This window comes from Salmo salar, chromosome 12 (assembly GCF_965601325.2).
Source record: "Salmo salar chromosome 12, fSalSal1, whole genome shotgun sequence".
Classification (NCBI taxonomy): Eukaryota; Metazoa; Chordata; class Actinopteri; order Salmoniformes; family Salmonidae; genus Salmo; species Salmo salar.
Window position 1 is genome coordinate 106,687,055 of NC_138302.1, and position 21,486 is coordinate 106,708,540.

The following is a 21,486-nucleotide window of genomic DNA, read 5'->3' on the forward strand; positions in this document are numbered from 1 at the left end:
CAGTCTGACTGAGCGGTGGTAGGCAGCAGCAGGCTTATAAGCATTCATTCAAACAGCACTCTACTGCGTTTGCCAGCAGCTCTTAGCAATGCTTGAAGCACAGCTCTGTTTATGACTTCAAGCCTATCAACTCCCGAGATTAGGCTGGCAATACTAAAGTGCCTATAAGAACATCCAATTGTCAAAGGTATATTAAATACAAATGGTATAGAGAGAAATAGTCGTTGCGTCATAATTGCTATAACTACAACCTAAAACTTCTTAACTGGGAATATTGAACCACCAGCTTTCACATATTCTGAGCAAGGAACTTAAATGTTAGCTGTTTTACATGGCACATATTGCACTTTTACTTTCTTCTCCAACACTATGTTTTTGCATTATTTAAACCAAATTGAACATGTTTAAATATTTATTTATGTATTAAGTTAAAATAAAAGTGTTCATTGTTAATTCAATATTGTTGTAATTGTCATTATCACACACACACAAATAAATAGGCCAATTAATCGGCATCGGAGTTTTTTGGTCCTCAAAAAATCGGTATCGGTGTTGAAAAATCATAATCGGTCGACCTCTATACTGTACCCTACCCTACACTACACTATCCTACCGTACCCCACCATACCCTACACTACCATACCCTACCGTACCCTACCCTACTGTACCCTTCACACTACTGTACCCTACCGTACCCTACCATACACTACCCTACCGTACCCTTCACACTACTCCACCCTACCCTACCGTACCCTTCACACTACTGTACCCTACACTACCGTAGACTACTCTACTACACCCTACCCTACCATACCCTACTGTACCCTACCGTAGCCTACCATACCATACCCTACCCTTCACACTACTTTACCATACCCTACCGTAGCCTACCCTACCGTACCCTTCACACTACTGTACCCTACCCTACCGTACCCTACCCTACTGTACCCTTCACACTACTGTACCCTACCCACTACTGTACCCTACCCTACTGTACCCTACTAATCACCTAGTACAGACTACTGTTACAGTACCATACTAATGAAGCACACAATGCAACACATAATAGTGTTTAGTCTTAGAACACAATGCAGCTAGTCTGGTACAATGCTTTTAAGAGCTACCAACCAACATTCTGTTGTTACACCATATAGCCCTACCCTCACAGCACACAAGGTCCCGTCTCTGACAACGTGCTCTGCAGGGGTAACTGAGCAGGAGGGGATAATGCGTCTCCGTGGTAACTGAGCAGTAGGGGATAATGCGTCTCCGTGGTAACTGAGCAGTAGGGGATAATGCGTCTCCGTGGTAACTGAGCAGTAGGGGATAATGCGTCTCCGTGGTAACTGAGCAGGAGGGGATAATGCGTCTCCGTGGTAACTGAGCAGGAGGGGATAATGCGTCTCCGTGGTAACTGAGCAGTAGGGGATAATGTGTCTCAGTGGTAACTGAGCAGTAGGGGATAATGTGTCTCCGTGGTAACTGAGCAACAGTGGATAATGTATCTCAGTCAGACTTACAAATCTCTCCTGGTGTCCCATAGTCATATCCAGCCTCTGCTTCCTGAAGTGAAGGTAGTTCATGATGCCACTCAGGATGGTCACCGTCCTCTTCACCTCTGTGAAGGACAGACGGGGAGACAGGAAGGTTACCTAAGGGTGATGGGCCTGGATAGGAATTTAACATATCAGCTAACAACATGATATGAATTAGCAATCTGGTGCCTGACTGCAGAGTCGATGACATGGCACACAAGATTGGCGCTAGGCATGTGCATCTTTCCCTTTCAAGCCGATTCGATACATGGGCTCTCTAATACGATAAGTTTTAGTTTGAAACTATTCGGTTTGATTAAAGGAATGAATTGATACAATGCAGAAACATTAATTTCCCCATTGTAAATGAAAATCTGCTGCTGATGGAGGTCGTGAGCTAGCGTGTGACCCTGATTTGTGCTCCGTCACCCTCGACCCCCCTATCTGAGATATCTACTGCAGCCCTCATCCTCCACATACAGCACCCGTTCTGCCAGTCACATTCTGTTGAAGGTCCCCAAAGCACACACATCCCTGGGTCGCTCCTCTTTTCAGTTCGCTGCAGCCAGCGACTGGAACGAGCTGCAACAAACACTCAAACTGGACAGTTTTATCTCCATCTCTTCATTCAAAGACTCAATCATGGACACTCTTACTGACAGTTGTGGCTGCTTTGTGTGATGTATTGTCGTCTCTACCTTCTTGACCTCTGTGCTGTTGACTGCCCAATAATGTTTGTACCATGTGTTGTGCTGCTACTATGTTGTGTTGCTACCATGCCGTGTTGACATGTGTTGCTGCCTTGCTAGGTTGTCGTCTTAGGTCTCTCTTGTTGTGATGTGTTTTGTCCTATATTTATATTGTATTTTTAACCCATGTCTACACAACTGGCAGCTTCATTAAATAGTACCCGCAAAACACCAGTCTCAACGTCAACAGTGAAGAGGCGACTCCGGGATGCTGGCCTTCTAGGCAGAGTTCCTCTGTCGAGTGTCTGTGTTCTTTTGCCCATCTTAATTTTAATTTCTATTGGCCAGTCTGAGATATGGCTTTTTCTTTACAACTCTGCCTAGAAGGCCAGCATCCCGGAGTCGCCTCTTCACTGTTGACGTTGAGACTGGTGTTTTGCGGGTACTATTTAACGAAGCTGCCAGGTGAAGACTAGTGAGGTGTCTGTTTCTCAGACTAGACACTCTAATGTACTTGTCCTCTTGCTTCAGTTGTGCACCGGGGCCTCCCACTCCTCTTTCTATTATGGTTAGAGACAGTTTGCAGTGTTCTGTGAAGGGAGTAGTACACAGCGTTGTACGAGATCTTCAGTTTCTTGGCAATTTCTCGCATGGACTAGCCTTCATTTCTCAGAACAAGAATAGACTGATGAATTTCAGAAGAAAGTTCTTTGTTTCTGGCAATTTTGAGCCTGTAATCGAACCCACAAATGCTGATGCTCAAGATACTTAACTAGTCTAAAGAAGGACAGTTTTATTGCTTCTTTAATCAGGACAACAGTTTTCAGCTGTGCTAACATAATTTCGTAACTGCAAAAGGGTTTTCTAATGATCAATTAGCCTTTTAAAATCATAAACTTGGATTAGCTAACACAACGTGCCATTGGAACACAGGAGTGATGGTTGCTGATAATGGGCCTCTATAATTAATGGAATATCTATGTAGGCGTACAATCTGCCATTTCCAGCTACAATAGTCATTTACAACATTAACAATGTCTACACTGTATTTCTGATCAATTTGATGTTATTTTAATGGACAAAAGAAATGTGCTTTTCTTTCAAAAACAAGGACATTTCTAATTAACCCCAAACTTTTGAACGGTAGTGCATATTGTATTGATTAAAAGTAATGTGTGTTTAAAGATATACATATACATTTTATTTTATTTTTTTAAATATCACATTTACATCAGTATTCAGACATTTTACTCAGTACTTTGTTGAAAGCACCTTTGGCAGCGATTACATCCTTGAGTCTTCTTGGGTATGACCCTACAAGCTTGGCACACCTGTATTTGGGGAGTTTCTCCCATTCTTCTCTGCAGATCCTCTCAAGTTCTGTCAGGTTGGATGTGGAGCGTTGCTGCACAGCTATTTTCAGGTCTCTCCAGAGATGTTAGATTGGGTTCAAGTCTGGGCTCTGGCTGGGCCACTCAAGGACATTCAGAGACTTGTCCCGAAGCCCATCCTGTGTTGTCGTGGCCGTGTGCTTCGGCTCGTTGTCCTGTTGGAAGGTGAACCTTCGCCCCAGTCTGAGGTCCTGAGCGCTCTGGAGCAGGTTTTCATCAAGGATCTCTCTGTACTTTGCTCCGTTCATCTTTCCCTCGATCCTGACTAGTCTCCAGTCCCTGCCGCTGAAAAACATCCCCACAGCATGATGCTGCCACCACCATGCTTCACCGTAGGGATGGTGGCAGGTTTCCTCCAGACGAGATGCTTGGCATTCAGGCAAAAATGTTCAATCTTGGTTTTATCAGACCAGAGAATCTTGTTTCTCATGGTCTGAGAGTCTTTAGGTGCCTTTTGGCAAACTCCAAGTGGGCAATCATGTGCTTTTTACTGAGGAGTGGCTTTTGTCTTGCCACTCTACCATAAAGGTCTGATTGGTGGAGAGCTGCAGAGATGGTTGTCTTTCTGGAAGGTTCTCCCATCTCCACAGAGGAACTCTGGAGCTCTGTCAGTGACCATCAGGTTCTTGTTCACCTCCCTGACCAAGGCCCTTCTCCCCTGATTGCTCAGTTTGGCCGCGCAGCCCGTTCCAGGAAGAGTCATCTTCCATTTAAGAAGTTCCTGTCTCGGAGCTCTATGGACAATTCCTTCGACCTCATGGCTTGCTTTTTGCTCTGACATGCACTGCCACTGTAGGAAGAGTCTTGGTGGTTCCGAACACCTTCCATTTAAGAATGATGGAGGCCACTGTGTTCTTGGGGACCTTCAATTCTGCAGACATTTTTTGGTACCCTTCCCCAGATCTGTGCCTCGACACAATCCTGTCTCGGAGCTCTACGGACAATTCCTTCGACCTCATGGCTTGGTTTTTGCTCTGACATGCACTGTCAACTGTGGGACCTTATATAGACAGGTGTGTGCCTTTCCAAATCAGGTCCAATCAATTGAATTTACCACAGGTGGACTCAAATCAAGTTGCAGAAACACCTCAAGGATGATCAATAGAAACAGGATGCACCTGAGCTCAATTTAACTAGGCAAGTCAGTTAAGAACAAACAATTATTTACAATGACGTCCTACCAAAAGGCAAAAGGCCTCCTGCGGGGACGGGGGCATGAGATTTAAAAAAAACTAAAACAATATAAATAAAGGACAAAACACACATCACAATGAGACAACACAACATAGAGACCTAAGACAACAACATAGCAAGGCAGCAACACATGACAACACAGCATGGTAGCATCACAACATAACAACAACATGGTAGCAGCACAAAAAAAGGTACAAACATTATTGTTCACAGACAACAGCACAAAGGGCAAGAAGGTAGAGACAACAATACATCACACAAAGCAGCCACAACTGTCAGTAAGAGTGTCCATGATTGAGTCTTTGAATGAAGAGGTGGAGATAAAACTGTCCAGTTTGAGTGTTTGTTGCAGCTCGTTCCAGTCGCTGGCTGCAGCGAACTGAAAAGACGAGCGACCCAGGGATGTGTGTGCTAAGGGGACCTTTAACAGAATGTGACTGGCAGAACGGGTGTTGTATGTGGAGGATGAGGGCTGCAGTAGATATGTCAGATAGGGGGGAGTGAACGGGTGCTGTATGTGGAGGATGAGGGCTGCAGTAGATATCTCAGATAGGGGGGAGTGAACGGGTGTTGTATGTGGAGGGATAGCTGCAGTAGATATCTCAGATAGGGGGGAGTGAACGGGTGCTGTATGTGGAGGATGAGGGCTGCAGTAGATATCTCAGATAGGGGGGGAGTGAACGGGTGTTGTATGTGGAGGGATAGCTGCAGTAGATATCTCAGATAGGGGGGAGTGAACGGATGTTGTATGTGGAGGGATAGCTGCAGTAGATATCTCAGATAGGGGGGAGTGAACGGGTGTTGTATGTGGAGGGATAGCTGCAGTAGATATCTCAGATAGGGGGGAGTGAACGGGTGTTGTATGTGGAGGATGAGGGCTGCAGTAGATATCTCAGATAGGGGGGAGTGAACGGGTGCTGTATGTGGAGGATGAGGGCTGCAGTAGATATCTCAGATAGGGGGGAGTGAACGGGTGTTGTATGTGGAGGATGAGGGCTGCAGTAGATATCTCAGATAGGGGGGGGAGTGAACGGGTGCTGTATGTGGAGGATGAGGGCTGCAGTAGATATCTCAGATAGGGGAGAGTGAGGCCTAAGAGGGTTTTATAAGCATCAACCAGTGGGTCTTGCGACGGGTATACAGAGATGACCAGTTTACAGAGGATTATAGAGTGCAGTGATGTGTCCTATAAGGAGCATTGGTGGCAAATCTGATGGTCGAATGGTAAAGAAAATCTAGCCGCTTGAGATCACCCTTCCCTGCCGATCTATAAATGATGTCTCTGTAATCTAGCATGGGTAGGATGGTCATCTGAATCAGGGTTAGTTTGGCAGCTGGGGTGAAAGAGGAGCGATTTCGATAGAGGAAACCAAGTCTAGATTTAACTTTAGCCTGCAGCTTTGATATGTGCTGAGAGAAGGACAGTGCACCGTCTAGCCATACTCCCAAGTACTTGTATGAGGTGACTACCTCCAGCTCTAAACCCTCAGAGGTAGTAATCACACCTGTGGGGAGAGGGGCATTCTTCTTACCAAACCACATAACCTTGTTCTGAACACCTCCAAAAACAAAGGTCAAGGGTAGAGAAAGCTTGTTGGACACTAAGAAATATTTGTTGTAGAGCATTTAGCACAAAATCCGGGGAGGGGTCAGCTGAGTAGAAGACTATCATCTGCATATAAATGGATGAGAGAGTTTCCTACTGCCTGAGCTGTTGTTGTTGATGTAAATTGAGAAGAGCGTGGGGCCTTGGGGTACTCCCTTGGTGACAGGCAGGGCTGAGACAGCAGATTTTATATATATATATATATATATATATATATATATATATATATATATATATGAATGTAGTTTACCTATAGCCAGATGAGTGTAGTTTACCTATAGCCAGATGAGTGTAGTTTACCTATAGCCAGATGAGTGTAGTTTACCTATAGCCAGATGAGTGTAGTTTACCTATAGCCAGATGAATGTAGTTTACCTATAGCCAGATGAATGTAGTTTACCTATAGCCAGATGAATGTAGTTTACCTATAGCCAGATGAATGTAGTTTACCTATAGCCAGATGAATGTAGTTTACCTATAGCCAGATGAATGTAGTTTACCTATAGCCAGATGAATGTAGTTTACCTATAGCCAGATGAATGTAGTTTACCTATAGCCAGATGAATGTAGTTTACCTATAGCCAGATGAGTGTAGTTTACCTATAGCCAGATGAATGTAGTTTACCTATAGCCAGATGAGTGTAGTTTACCTATAGCCAGATGAGTGTAGTTTACCTATAGCCAGATGAGTGTAGTTTACCTATAGCCAGATGAATGTAGTTTACCTATAGCCAGATGAATGTAGTTTACCTATAGCCAGATGAATGTAGTTTACCTATAGCCAGATGAGTGTAGTTTACCTATAGCCAGATGAGTGTAGTTTACCTATAGCCAGATGAGTGTAGTTTACCTATAGCCAGATGAGTGTAGTTTACCTATAGCCAGATGAGTGTAGTTTACCTATAGCCAGATGAGTGTAGTTTACCTATAGCCAGATGAATGTAGTTTACCTATAGCCAGATGAATGTAGTTTACCTATAGCCAGATGAATGTAGTTTACCTATAGCCAGATGAATGTAGTTTACCTATAGCCAGATGAATGTAGTTTACCTATAGCCAGATGAATGTAGTTTACCTATAGCCAGATGAATGTAGTTTACCTATAGCCAGATGAATGTAGTTTACCTATAGCCAGATGAATGTAGTTTACCTATAGCCAGATGAATGTAGTTTACCTATAGCCAGATGAATGTAGTTTACCTATAGCCAGATGAATGCAGTTTACCTATAGCCAGATGAATGCAGTTTACCTATAGCCAGATGAATGTAGTTTACCTATAGCCAGATGAATGTAGTTTACCTATAGCCAGATGAATGCAGTTTACCTATAGCCAGATGAATGCAGTTTACCTATAGCCAGATGAATGTAGTTTACCTATAGCCAGATGAATGTAGTGTACCTATAGCCAGATGAGTTGTGCTTAGGCTACTTTTAATCAGGTAAAACACCATTTTCAACAGCGCATTTGATACAGAAATAACCTGAGCAAATTACTTTGGTTGCCACTCAACTAATAAAGCCTAATCTTGCACAAGCCATTTCACCAACATTTGAATGTTGAAGGTGACCTGCAGATGTGCCAGATCAGGAAAAGGCCTACCTCTCATTGGTCAGCGGGCGAAGCTGCGCACAGTTTGACTAGACTACTGATATTGCCTGGTGTTGTTCGGCATGCAAAATGACTTGTAGATCAATGACTGTCAATATAATTACATGCTTAGTTCAACACTGAAGGAGAGGACGCAGAGGTATTTTCTGGAAGGTAGAAAGAAAGCATTTTAGTGAACCGGCGATCCGTAACCTTGCATGCTACATTTGGATCGTTTGGGGTTCCACGCTCATATCTGAAACATTTGAACCTGGGACCGATGCATATTAGTGAATCGTTACGTCCCTAATTGATGCAATTCAATGTAGTTGGGCAGGAACTTGACTAAGATGGACGTTCAGTTTCCGACAGCAGCCAGGTGACATCCTCAATGTGAGACAAATATCTGCTAGGTCATATGGTGAAAATAACCCTTCCACTGCAACATCTTGGCACCAGTCAGCTAAGGAAGACAGAAATAGTGTAGATGTCATCCTCTTTCAGACAGCTCATACTCACTGGGAGCCAGCAGGTCGTTCAGTGAGAAGTCATACACGTAGCACATCCGCAGGAACTGACGCCTGGAACAGAAGAGACACACAGCATGAAAAACACCGACTCCACACTGTTAAAACAGTATAGTTGATTCACACTGTGACAATAATCCCTCCTCCCGGTCTGCCCACATGCAATGTGTCTAAGAAACAAGGTTCATGAAATCAATTACTTGCTTGTAACAGATGACATTCATATTCTGACTATCTCTGAAACTCACTTAGATAACACCTTTGATGATTCAGTTGTAGCAATATAGAGTGGTGACTGACTTTCATCAAGCTGCCCACTAAAGAAAAACCTTCAAACTGTAACCAGTCAACCTACCAGGGTAGTTACAAACAGCACAGGAATTAAATCCACATGTACAGTGAGGGGAAAAAGTATTTGATCCCCTGCTGATTTTGTACGCTTGCCCACTGACAAAGAAATGATCAGTCTATAATTTTAATGGTAGGTTTATTTGAACAGTGAGAGACAGAATAACAAAAAAAACCAGAAAAACACATTTCTAAAATGTTATCAATTGATTTGCATTTTAATGAGGGAAATAAGTATTTGACCCCTCTGCAAAACATTATTTACCGTAATTTCCGGACTATAAGCCGCAACTTTTTCCCCAGGCTTTGAACCTCGCGGCTTAAACAATGACGCGGCTAATATATGGATTTTTCCCGCATTCAATTTTTATTTTTTATTTTTTTTTTAAAAACACATTCTGTGACGTGCTCAGTTTTTGGGCGGCATGAAGCTTTCATTAGACCAATGAAATTGCCGAACGGGTTAAGGTCAAACAACTTTTTGGTTTACTGTTTAGAATAAATCGAGCGCTCTCAAACTTCCCATCATTCTGATTACGGTAGTTATTTTGTCACCCTCATCATGGCAAAGACACGGAGAAATGCATATGATGCAGCTTTCAAGTTGAAGGCGATTGATCTGGCTGTTGGAAAAGGAAATAGAGCTGCTGCACGGGAGCTTGGTCTTAATGAGTCGATGACAAGCCGTGTTTCGTTAAAGCCTGTGTAAAGTTCAGTTGTTTCAATGTACCGGTAGACACCTGCGGCTTATAGACATGTGCGGCTTATTTATGTTCAAAAAAAAAAATTAAACATTAAATTCAGTGGGTGCGGCTTATATTCAGGTGTGCTCAATAGTCCGGGAATTACGGTAGTACTTGGTGGCAAAACCCTTGTTGGCAATCACAGAGGTCATATTAGTGGGTCGCCAAAACCGTTCGGATGCTACAGACGTTTGTGAGAAGACCGATTTTAGGGATGTCTCATGGTCTGACAAACACCAGTCTAGTTCTGCCACCTTTCACCGAAGACGCGGAAGGAAACACATCTCTAGCTTAAAATAGACAATTTAAAAATTCCCATCAAAATCTATGTTAAATCGATTTCTTCAGGGTGCGGATTTTTTAGTCTAAGGGTTAATGATATTTTCATTGGCAAGGTTAGCAGACTTTGGCATAACTTGCCAGCAACACATGCAAAACCTACACATCCAAGTATAACTGACGAAATTATGAAAGGCAAGCGTTGTAAATTTAGTGTGGAAGAGGGGGGTAAACAATTCTAGCAACAATGACAACTTGGATGGAAAATTACTGCAGACGATATTGCCACTCCTATTTGCTCTCTCTTTAATCTAAGCTTACAAAGAAAGTGTGTACCATGAGGCCTGGAGGGAAGCAAGTCATTCTTCCACTCAAGAATAGTTAAGCACCCTTTACTAGCTCAAATAGCAGACCAATCAGAATGTTACTAACCCTTAGTAAACTTTGTGTTTGACCAGATACAATGCTATTTTACAGTAAACAAATTGACAGACTTTCAGCACACTCATAGAGATGGGCATTCAACATGCATGGCACTTACACAAATGACTGATGATTGGCTGAGAGAAATTTATGATAAAACGATTGTGGGGGCTGTCTTGTTAGACTTCAGTGTGGCTTTTGACCGATGACAGTCTGCTGCTGGAAAAATGTACATGTTTTGGCTTTGCACCCCCTGCTATAATGGCTTTGCACCCCCTGCTATAATGTGGATAAAGAGTTCTGTCTTACAGAACACAGAGGGTGTTCTTTAATGGAAGCCTCTCCAACATAATCCAGGTAGAATCAGGAATTCCCCAGGGCAGCTGTCTAGGCCCCTTACTTTTTTCAATATTTACTAATGACATGCAACTGGCTTTGAGTAAAGCCAGAGTGTCTATGTATGCGGATGAATCAACACTATACAGGTCAGGAACTACAGCGAGTGAAATCACGCAACACTTAAAGAGATGCAGTCAGTTTCAGAATGGGTGGCAATAAATAAGTTAGTACTAAATATTTCAAACACTAAAAGCATTGTATTTGGGACAAATCATTCACTAAACCTCAACTAAATCTTGTAATGAACAATGTGGAAATTGAGGAGACTAAACTGCTTGGAGTAACCCTGGATTGTAAACTGTTACGGTAAAAACATATTGATGCAAGTATCTAAGATGTAGCTAAGATGGGGAGAAGTCTGTCCATAATAAAGTGCTGCTCTGCCTTCTTAACAACACTATCAACAAGGCAGGTCCTACAGGCCCTAGTTTTGTCACACCTGGACTACAATTCAGTCGTGTGGTCAGGTGCCACAAAGAGGGACTTGGGAAATTGCAGTTGTCTCAGAACAGGGCAGCACAGCTGGCCCTTAAATGTACACGTAGAGCTAACATTAATATGCATGTCAATCTCTCACTGCTCAAAGTGGAGGAGAGATTGACTTCATCACTACTTGTTTTTGTAAGACTATGAGAGGCGCGCAGTACTACTCCACATCAATTTTCTATTCTATTTAAGTAGACAAGTCAATTAAGATCAAATTCTTATTTACAATGACGGCCTTCCCCCGGCCAAACCCTAACGACGCTGCGCCAATTGTGCCCCGCCTTATAGGACTCCCAATCGTGGCCGATTGTGATACAGCCTGGAATCGAACCAGGGTCTGTAGTGACGCCTCTAGCACTGAGATGCAGTGCCTTAGACCGCTGAGCCACTCGGGAGCCCTAAAACTCATGCAAGAAGTAAAATATGGAGAAGAATAATACAAATACACCTTATGGAACAGCAAGGACTGTGAAGTCACACTCACAGGCACACAACAAACGCCCTACACACCTGGATAGTGTGTTGTAGTAGACTAGTGGCCTGAGGACTTAATTTACTGTGAAATCTGTTGGAAAATGTATTTTAATGTTTAAAAATGTTACTATAATGTATATTATACTGCCTTAATTTTTGCTGGACCCCAGGAAGAGTAGCTTCTGCCTTAGCAGCAGCTAGTGGGGATCCATAATAAATACAAATACAACTCCATGACCCCGAGCCATCCACCAGGGATCCATAATAAATACAACTCCATGACCCCGAGCCATCCACCAGGGATCCATAATAAATACAACTCCATGACCCCGAGCCATCCACCAGGGATCCATAATAAATACAACTCCATGACCCCGAGCCATCCACCAGGGATCCATAATAAATACAACTCCGTGACCCCGAGCCATCCACCAGGGATCCATAATAAATACAACTCCGTGACCCCGAGCCATCCACCAGGGATCCATAATAAATACAACTCCGTGACCCCGAGCCATCCACCAGGGATCCATAATAAATACAACTCCGTGACCCCGAGCCATCCACCAGGGATCCATAATAAATACAACTCCATGACCCCGAGCCATCCACCAGGGATCCATAATAAATACAACTTCATGACCCCGAGCCATCCACCAGGGATCCATAATAAATACAACTCCATGACCCCGAGCCATCCACCAGGGATCCATAATAAATACAACTCCATGACCCCGAGCCATCCACCAGGGATCCATAATAAATACAACTCCATGACCCCGAGCCGTCCACCAGGGATCCATAATAAATACAACTCCATGACCCCGAGCCATCCACCAGGGATCCATAATAAATACAACTCCGTGACCCCGAGCCATCCACCAGGGATCCATAATAAATACAACTCCGTGACCCCGAGCCATCCACCAGGGATCCATAATAAATACAACTCCGTGACCCCGAGCCATCCACCAGGGATCCATAATAAATACAACTCCATGACCCCGAGCCATCCACCAGGGATCCATAATAAATACAACTTCATGACCCCGAGCCATCCACCAGGGATCCATAATAAATACAACTCCATGACCCCGAGCCATCCACCAGGGATCCATAATAAATACAACTCCATGACCCCGAGCCATCCACCAGGGATCCATAATAAATACAACTCCATGACCCCGAGCCGTCCACCAGGGATCCATAATAAATACAACTCCATGACCCCGAGCCATCCACCAGGGATCCATAATAAATACAACTCCGTGACCCCGAGCCATCCACCAGGGATCCATAATAAATACAACTCCATGACCCCGAGCCATCCACCAGGGATCCATAATAAATACAACTTCATGACCCCGAGCCATCCACCAGGGATCCATAATAAATACAACTCCGTGACCCCGAGTCGTCCACCAGGGATCCATAATAAATACAAAATAACTGACTCCACACTGTTAGAACCTTATGACAGATTCACACTTAAAACAGTGTGGAATGAGTTTCACAGATCAGTAACGAGCAATCTCAGGTCACGAGCAATCTCAGGTCACGAGCAATCTCAGGTCACGAGCAATCTCAGGTAGACGACGCCAATTGGCATCCTCAGGTAGACAACAACTCACATCCTCAGGTAGACACTCATGACAGCAGTGGGCCACTCATGGAGCTGAGGGTGCTGGATGTTCTCAGAGAATGGGACCTGTAGGGAAACACATCAGATAGAAATAACAGGGTTCAGATTCATCAGATACATACAGTGCCTTTAGAAAGTATTCACAGGCCTTTTCCACATTTGTGATACAGCCTGAATTTAAAATTGATTATATTTAGATTGTGTCCCTGGCCTATACACAATACCCGAAAATATGAAAGTGGACCTACGTTTTTAGAAATTGTTACAAATCAATAAAAAATGAAAAGCTGAAATGTCTTCAAGTCACACAATAAGTTGCATGAACTCACTTTGTGCAAAAATGTTTTTTTTTTTGAATGACTACCTCATCTCTGTATCCCACACATAGAATTATCTGTAAGTTCCCTCAGTCAAGCACTGAATTTCAAACAGATTCAACCACAAAGCCCTGGGAGGATTTCCAATGCCTTTCAAATAATGGGTCACCATAAGACCAATGGGGACTTTAAAAGAGTTAAGAGTTGAATTGCTGTGATAGGAGAAAACAGAGGATGGATCAACAACATTGTAGTAACTCCACAATACTAACCTAAATGACAGAGTGAAAAGAAGGAAGCCTGTACAGAATAAAAATATTCAAAAACATGCATCCTGTTTCCAATAAGGCACTAAAGTAAACCTGCTAAAAATGTGCCAAAGAAATGTACTTTATGTCCTGATTACAAAGCAGTATATTTGGGGCAAATCCAACACATTACTGAGTACCACTTCATATTTTCAAGCATGGTGGTGGCTGCATCATGTTATGGGTATGCTTGTCATTGGCAAGGACTAGGGAGCTTTTGTTTTGTATAAAAAGAAACATAAATAGCTAAGCACAGGCAAAATCCTAGAGGAAAACCTGGTTTGGTCTGCTTTCCAACACTCACTGGGAGACAAATTCACCTTTCAGCAGGACAACAACCTAAAACACAAGGCCAAATATACACTGGAGTTGCTTTCCAAGATGACATTGAATGTTCCCGGGTGGCCGAGTTACAGTTTTTACTTAAAATCTGCTTGGAAATCTAATGGCAAGACATGAAAATGGCAGTCTAGCAATGATCAACAATCAACTTGACAGCGCTTGAAGAATTTTATAAAGAATAAAATGTGCAAATATTGTACATTGAAGAATTTTATAAAGAATAAAATGTGCAAATATTGTACAATCCAGGTGTGGAAAGCTCTTGGAGAGTTACCCAGAAAGACTCACAGCTGTAATCGCTGCCCATGGTGCTTCTACAAAGTATTGACTCATATCCTAACTGTAGGTAGTGAGTGTAAGGCTGGTCAACATGAGTCTGGGACTCAGGGGTGTGAATACTAATGTAAATGTGATGTATTTCGTTTTCAATACATTTGCAAAAATGTATAAAATGTTTCGCTTTGTCACGATGGGGTATTGTGTGTAGATGGGTTAGATAAAGAAAAAAATATTGAATCCAAACGGCGTTCCGTAGCAGAGACCCAAACGGCGTTCCGTAGAGACCCAAACGGCGTTCCGTAGAGACCCAAACGGCGTTCCGTAGCAGAGACCCAAACGGCGTTCCGTAGCAGAGACCCAAACGGCGTTCCGTAGCAGAGACCCAAACGGCGTTCCGTAGCAGAGACCCAAACGGCGTTCCGTAGCAGAGACCCAAACGGCGTTCCGTAGCAGAGACCCAAACGGCGTTCCGTAGCAGAGACCCAAACGGCGTTCCGTAGCAGAGACCCAAACGGCGTTCCGTAGCAGAGACCCAAACGGCGTTCCGTAGCAGAGACCCAAACGGCGTTCCGTAGCAGAGACCCAAACGGCGTTCCGTAGCAGAGACCCAAACGGCGTTCCGTAGCAGAGACCCAAACGGCGTTCAGTAGCAGAGACCCAAACGGCGTTCCATAGAGACCCAAACGGCGTTCCGTAGCAGAGACCCAAACGGCCCAAACGGCGTTCCATAGAGACCCAAACGGCTTTCCGTAGCAGAGACCCAAACGGCGTTCCGTAGCAAAGACCCAAACGGCGTTCCGTAGCAGAGATCCAAACGGCGTTCCGTAGCAGAGACCCAAACGGCGTTCCATAGCAGAGACCCAAACGGCGTTCCATAGCAGAGACCCAAACGGCCCAAACGGCGTTCCATAGCAGAGACCCAAACAACCCAAACGGCGTTCCGTAGCAGAGACCCAAACGGCGTTCCGTAGCAGAGACCCAAACAACCCAAACGGCGTTCCGTAGCAGAGACCCAAACGGCGTTCCGTAGCAGAGACCCAAACGGCGTTCCGTAGCAGAGACCCAAACGGCGTTCCGTAGCAGAGACCCAAACGGCGTTCCGTAGCAGAGACCCAAACGGCGTTCCATAGCAGAGACCCAAACAGCCCAAACGGCGTTCCGTAGCAGAGACCCAAACGGCGTTCCGTAGCAGAGACCCAAACGGCGTTCCGTAACAGAGACCCAAACGGCGTTCCGTAACAGAGACCCAAACGGCGTTCCGTAACAGAGACCCAAACGGCGTTCCGTAACAGAGACCCAAACGGCGTTCCGTAACAGAGACCCAAACGGCGTTCCGTAACAGAGACCCAAACGGCGTTCCGTAACAGAGACCCAAACGGCGTTCCGTAACAGAGACCCAAACGGCGTTCCGTAACAGAGGCCCAAACGGCGTTCCATAGCAGAGACCCAAACGGCGTTCCATAGCAGAGACCCAAACAGCCCAAACGGCGTTCCGTAGCAGAGACCCAAACGGCGTTCCGTAGCAGAGACCCAAACGGCGTTCCGTAGCAGAGACCCAAACGGCGTTCCGTAGCAGAGACCCAAACGGCGTTCCGTAGCAGAGACCCAAACGGCGTTCCGTAGCAGAGACCCAAACGGCGTTCCGTAGCAGAGACCCAAACGGCGTTCCGTAGCAGACCCAAACGGCGTTCCGTAGCAAAGACCCAAACGGCGTTCCGTAGCAGACCCAAACGGCGTTCCATAGAGACCCAAACGGCGTTCCATAGCAGAGACCCAAACGGCGTTCCGTAGCAGAGACCCAAACGGCGTTCCGTAGCAGAGACCCAAACGGCGTTCCGTAGCAGAGACCCAAACGGCGTTCCGTAGCAGAGACCCAAACGGCGTTCCATAGCAGAGGCCCAAACGGCGTTCCGTAGCAGAGACCCAAACGGCCCTAACGGCGTTCCGTAGCAGAGATCCAAACGGCGTTCCATAGCAGAGATCCAAACGGCCCAAACGGCGTTCCATAGCAGAGACCCAAACGGCGTTCCGTAGCAGAGACCCAAACGGCGTTCCATAGCAGAGACCCAAACGGCGTTCCATAGCAGAGACCCAAACGGCGTTCCATAGCAGAGACCCAAACGGCGTTCCGTAGCAGAGACCCAAACGGCGTTCCGTAGCAGAGGCCCAAACGGCGTTCCCATAGCAGAGACCCAAACGGCGTTCCGTAGCAGAGACCCAAACGGCGTTCCGTAGCAGAGACCCAAACGGCGTTCCGTAGCAGAGACCCAAACGGCCCAAACGGCGTTCCGTAGCAGAGACCCAAACGGCGTTCCGTAGCAGAGGCCCAAACGGCGTTCCGTAGCAGAGGCCCAAACGGCGTTCCGTAGCAGAGACCCAAACGGCGTTCCGTAGCAGAGACCCAAACGGCGTTCCGTAGCAGAGACCCAAACGGCGTTCCGTAGCAGAGACCCAAACGGCGTTCCGTAGCAGAGACCCAAACGGGGTTCCGTAGCAGAGACCCAAACGGCGTTCCGTAGCAGACACAAACGGCGTTCCGTAGCAGAGACCCAAACGGCGTTCCATAGCAAAGACCCAAACGGCGTTCCATAGAGACCCAAACGGCGTTCCGTAGCAGAGACCCAAACGGCATTAAAATGTGCAGTTTTCACACAACACAATGCCACAGATGTCTCAAGTTGAGGGAGAGTGCAATTGGCACTTTGACCGCAGGAATGTCCACCAGAGCTGTTGCCAGAGAATTTAACGTTAATTTCTCTGCCATAAGCCGCCTCCAAATTCCTTTTGGGTGGGCCTATGCTCTCCCAAGGCTGTGCCCCTGCCCAGTCATATGAAATACATAGATTAGGGATGAAGTTATTTCAATTGACTGATATGAACTGTAACGGCGTAAAATCTTTGCATGTTGAGTTTATATTTTAGTTCAGTAAATACAGTACCAGTCCAAAGTTATGACACACCTAATCATTCCAGGGTTGTTCTTTATTTTTTACTATTTTCTACATTGTAGAATAGTGAAGACATCAAAACTATGAACACACACACACACACACACACACACACACACACACACACACACACACACACACACACACACACACACACACACACACACACACACACACACACACACACACACACACACACACACACACACACACACATATATATTAGAACCTTTATTTAACTAGGCAAGTCAGTTAAGAACAAATTCTTATTTACAATGACTGCCTACCCCGGGCAAAACCCGGAAGACTCTGGGCCAATTGTGCGCCGCCCTATGGGACCCCCAATCACAGCCGGATGTGATACAACCCGGATTCGAACCAGGTACTATAGTGACGCCTCTTGCACTGAGATTCAGTGCCTTAGACCGCAGCGCCACTCGGGAGCCTGAGTGGGGGCATCGGGAAAAGCATTGTACGACATCTTCAGTTTCTTGGCAATTTCTCGCATGGAAAAGTCATAATTTCTCAGAACAAGAACAGACTGACGAGTTTCAAATGCTGATGCTCCAGATACCAGATACTCAACCAGTCTAACGAAGGACAGTGTTATTGTTTCTTTAATCAGAACAGTTTCCAGCTGTGCTAACATAATTACAAAAGGGTTTTCTAATGATCAATTTGCCTTTTAAAATGATCAACTTGGATTAGCAAACACAACGTGCCATTGGAACACAGGAGTGATGGTTGCTGATAATGGGCCTCTGTACACCTATGTAGATATTCCATTTAAAAAAAATCAGCCGTTTCCAGCTACAATAGTCATTTACAACATTAACAATGTCTGCACTGTATTTCTGACCAATTTTATGTTATTTTAATGGACAAAGAAATTTGCTTTTCATTCAAAAACAAGGACATTTCTAAGTGACCCCAAACTTTAATACAGTAGTGTACATTGTATTGATTAAAAGTAATGTGTGTTTAAAGATAGATAACCATATATGTACAAGCAAGTCGCTACATCCGCAATAAGCTAAACATGTGTATGTGACCAATAAAATGATATTTGTAGTGTAAGTGTACATACCATGTAATGACACTCAGGCTTGAAGCGGTACAGGAGTTGCAGTATTCTCATGTACAGTCTCTGTACTGCATCTGGCTACAATGAGGACAACAACATTGTATTACACTACCAACATTGGCAGCTACAAATAAATTATCACTTTTATATGAGTCATATACACAATACAGCCTCTGTGTGTGTGTGTGTGTGTTATGGGTCTGTGTGTGTGTTATGGGTCTGTGTGTGTGTTATGGGTCTGTGTGTGTGTTATGGGTCTGTGTGTGTGTGTGTGTGTGTGTTATGGGTCTGTGTGTGTGTGTGTGTGTGTGTGTGTGTGTTATCGGTCATGCTAATTTATAACGTGTATTACCTTCGGGCTCGGGGCCAGGTCGTTCTTAGTGAAATGTTTTGCCTCCTGCCCGGTAAGGACCTCCGTGCGGAAAAAGGTAACAATGGCGTCCACCTTATACACTGGGAAAGTGTTCTCCGTCATGGTTCCTAGGGGGAAACTGAATCAACAAGCAATTCAAATTCAGATCAATGTTTTCACTTGGGTATTTGGTTACGGTACACTTCCATTATTCATATCTGTACATTTGAACTTGTTATCTGCTTTAACGGTAATTAGCTAACGTTAACTATTCACTATTTAACGTTAGCCCAGACAGCTAACTTGGCTACCTCGCTTGCTTTGTCTGACACATAATCGTTGTAAATGTTTAAAGCTAGATTATTCAAACAGTGATTCTTAGTATAACGACTTTGCAGTGAATAGTTTGATTACCTGATATTGTGTTGTGTTGTTGACGACGGAGCGAACAAGTAGCTAACTACTTCACGTCAGGTATTTTGATTTTTGGCGCTTTCGCGGTAACTTCCGTGTTTTTCTTATTCGTCTGTTGATTATTGGTGAGCGACAGCGCCACCGCATGGTTTGGGGTCGTCACTGGTTTAAACAGCGACAAAGTCATAAACCATGCCCATTTCTACAGTTTCTCTTCTTAAAATCTCATTTTCAACCTAACCTTAACCACACTGCAAACACTTGGTGGCAGGTAGCCTAGTGGTTAGAGCATTGGGCCAGTAACCAAAAGGTTGCTGGATAAAATCCTGAGCTGACAAGATAAAAATCTATTGTTCTGCCCCTGAACAAGGCAGTTAACCCACTGTACCCTGGTAGGCTGTCATTGTAAATAAGAATTTGTTCTTAACTGACTTGCCTAGTTAAAATAAATTAGCCTAACCTTAAATGATGATCAAAAACCATTTCAGTTTTCATGAATTTTTAAGACTTTTTGTAAAGTTACCGATAAAACTCATTTAGAACACGCAGTCCCAATCTACATCTGGTTAGCTAGCTGCCGCAGAGAACTCCACATGTCAGGTGGAGTTACAAGCAGAAAGGTAAACAAAGTCTACTTATAAAGACGGAAAAGCTGGGTTACATGTAGCATAGTCAGTGTATGGAGAAGTCAGGGCTAGCCAGCCAGACACTTCAGAGGACATGGGCTCCTTGGCCTGGGCCACGTTGGGTATGTTTTTATATTCTGGAATGTTCAGTTGAACGGAAACGGTGCTGTACTGAATGACGAGTTGGAAAACGGGGAGGGGTTGTGAAACGCTGTCAGCATGGCCAATGTAGCCTAGTGGTTAGAGGGCCAGTAACCGAAAGGTTTCCATCTAGCAAAGAGGAATCGGCCCAGAAGTGTCCCTCTTCCGTGGGACCGGAACTGATTGAATCAGCCAGGAATCGGGTGTCGGACTCGGCCCGGAATCAAAATGAATGACTGCCCAGAATCGGCCCAAGTACATCGGCCGTTTCCGCCTACCGGAATTCAGCCGACTTTGGCGACATCTTAAAGAATCCCCCCAGAAGCGGCCCTATGAAAATGTAAATAAATGTATTAGAGGTCGACCGATTAATCGGAATGGCCAATTAATTAGGGCCGATTTCAAGTTTTCATAACAATCGGTAATCGGTATTTTTGGACACCGATATGCCGATTTTTATATAAATATATTTTTATATACCTTTATTTAACTAAGCAAGTCAGTTAAGAACACATTCTTATTTTCAATGACGGCCTAGGAACGGTGGGTTAACTGCCTTGTTCAGGGCAGAACGACAGATTTTTACCTTGTCAGTTCGGGGATTCGTTTTTGAAACCTTCCGGTTACTAGTCCAATGCTCTAACCACCTGCCTTACATTGCACTCCACAAGGAGCCTGCGTGGCAGGCTGACTACCTGTTACGCGAGGGCAGTAAGAAGCCAAATCAAATCAAATCAAATGTATTTATATAGCCCTTCGTACATCAGCTGATATTCTCAAAGTGCTGTACAGAAACCCAGCCTAAAACCCCAAACAGCAAGCAAAGCATGTGAAAGAAGCACGGTGGCTAGGAAAAACTCCCTAGGAAAAACTCCCTAGAAAGGCCAAAAACCTAGGAAGAAACCTAGAGAGGAACCAGTCCTCTTCTGGCTGTGCAGGGTGGATATTATAACAGAACATAGTCAAGATAAGTTGCCAAGATAAGTTGCTAGCTAGCATTAAACTTATCTTATAAAAAACAATCAATCTTAACATAATCACTAGTTTATCTAGCGTGTCCTGCGTTGCATATAATCGATGCGGTGCCTGTTAATTTATCATTGAATCACAGCCTACTTCGCCAAACGGGTGGTGATTTAACAAGCGCATTGCGAAAAAAGCACTGTCGTTGCACCAATGTACCTAACCATAAACACCAACGCCTTTCTTTAAAATCAATACACAAGTATATATTTTTAAACCTACATATTTAGTTAATATTGCCTGCTAACATGAATTTCTTATAACTAGGGAAATTGTGTCACTTCTCTTGCGTTCCGTGCAAGCATAGTCAGGGTATATGCAGCAGTT

General features: G+C 44.5%; 1 protein-coding gene across 1 annotated transcript in view; it reads right to left on the reverse strand.

Moving 5' to 3' along the window:
• The window catches only part of nuf2 (UF2 component of NDC80 kinetochore complex), a 30,849-nt gene extending 11,194 nt beyond the window's left edge, over positions 1-19,655 (reverse strand). The window contains exons 1-6 of the mRNA XM_082959585.1: positions 19,370-19,655; positions 18,956-19,094; positions 18,607-18,681; positions 13,315-13,391; positions 8,524-8,585; positions 1,521-1,618 (exon numbers count right to left, since the gene is read on the reverse strand). Coding sequence (XP_082815711.1) covers positions 1,521-1,618; positions 8,524-8,585; positions 13,315-13,391; positions 18,607-18,681; positions 18,956-19,078 — 435 coding nt within the window. The 5' untranslated portion in view covers positions 19,079-19,094; positions 19,370-19,655. The remainder of the gene's footprint in view (positions 1-1,520; positions 1,619-8,523; positions 8,586-13,314; positions 13,392-18,606; positions 18,682-18,955; positions 19,095-19,369) is intronic.
• Positions 19,656-21,486: the final 1,831 nt, after the last annotated feature.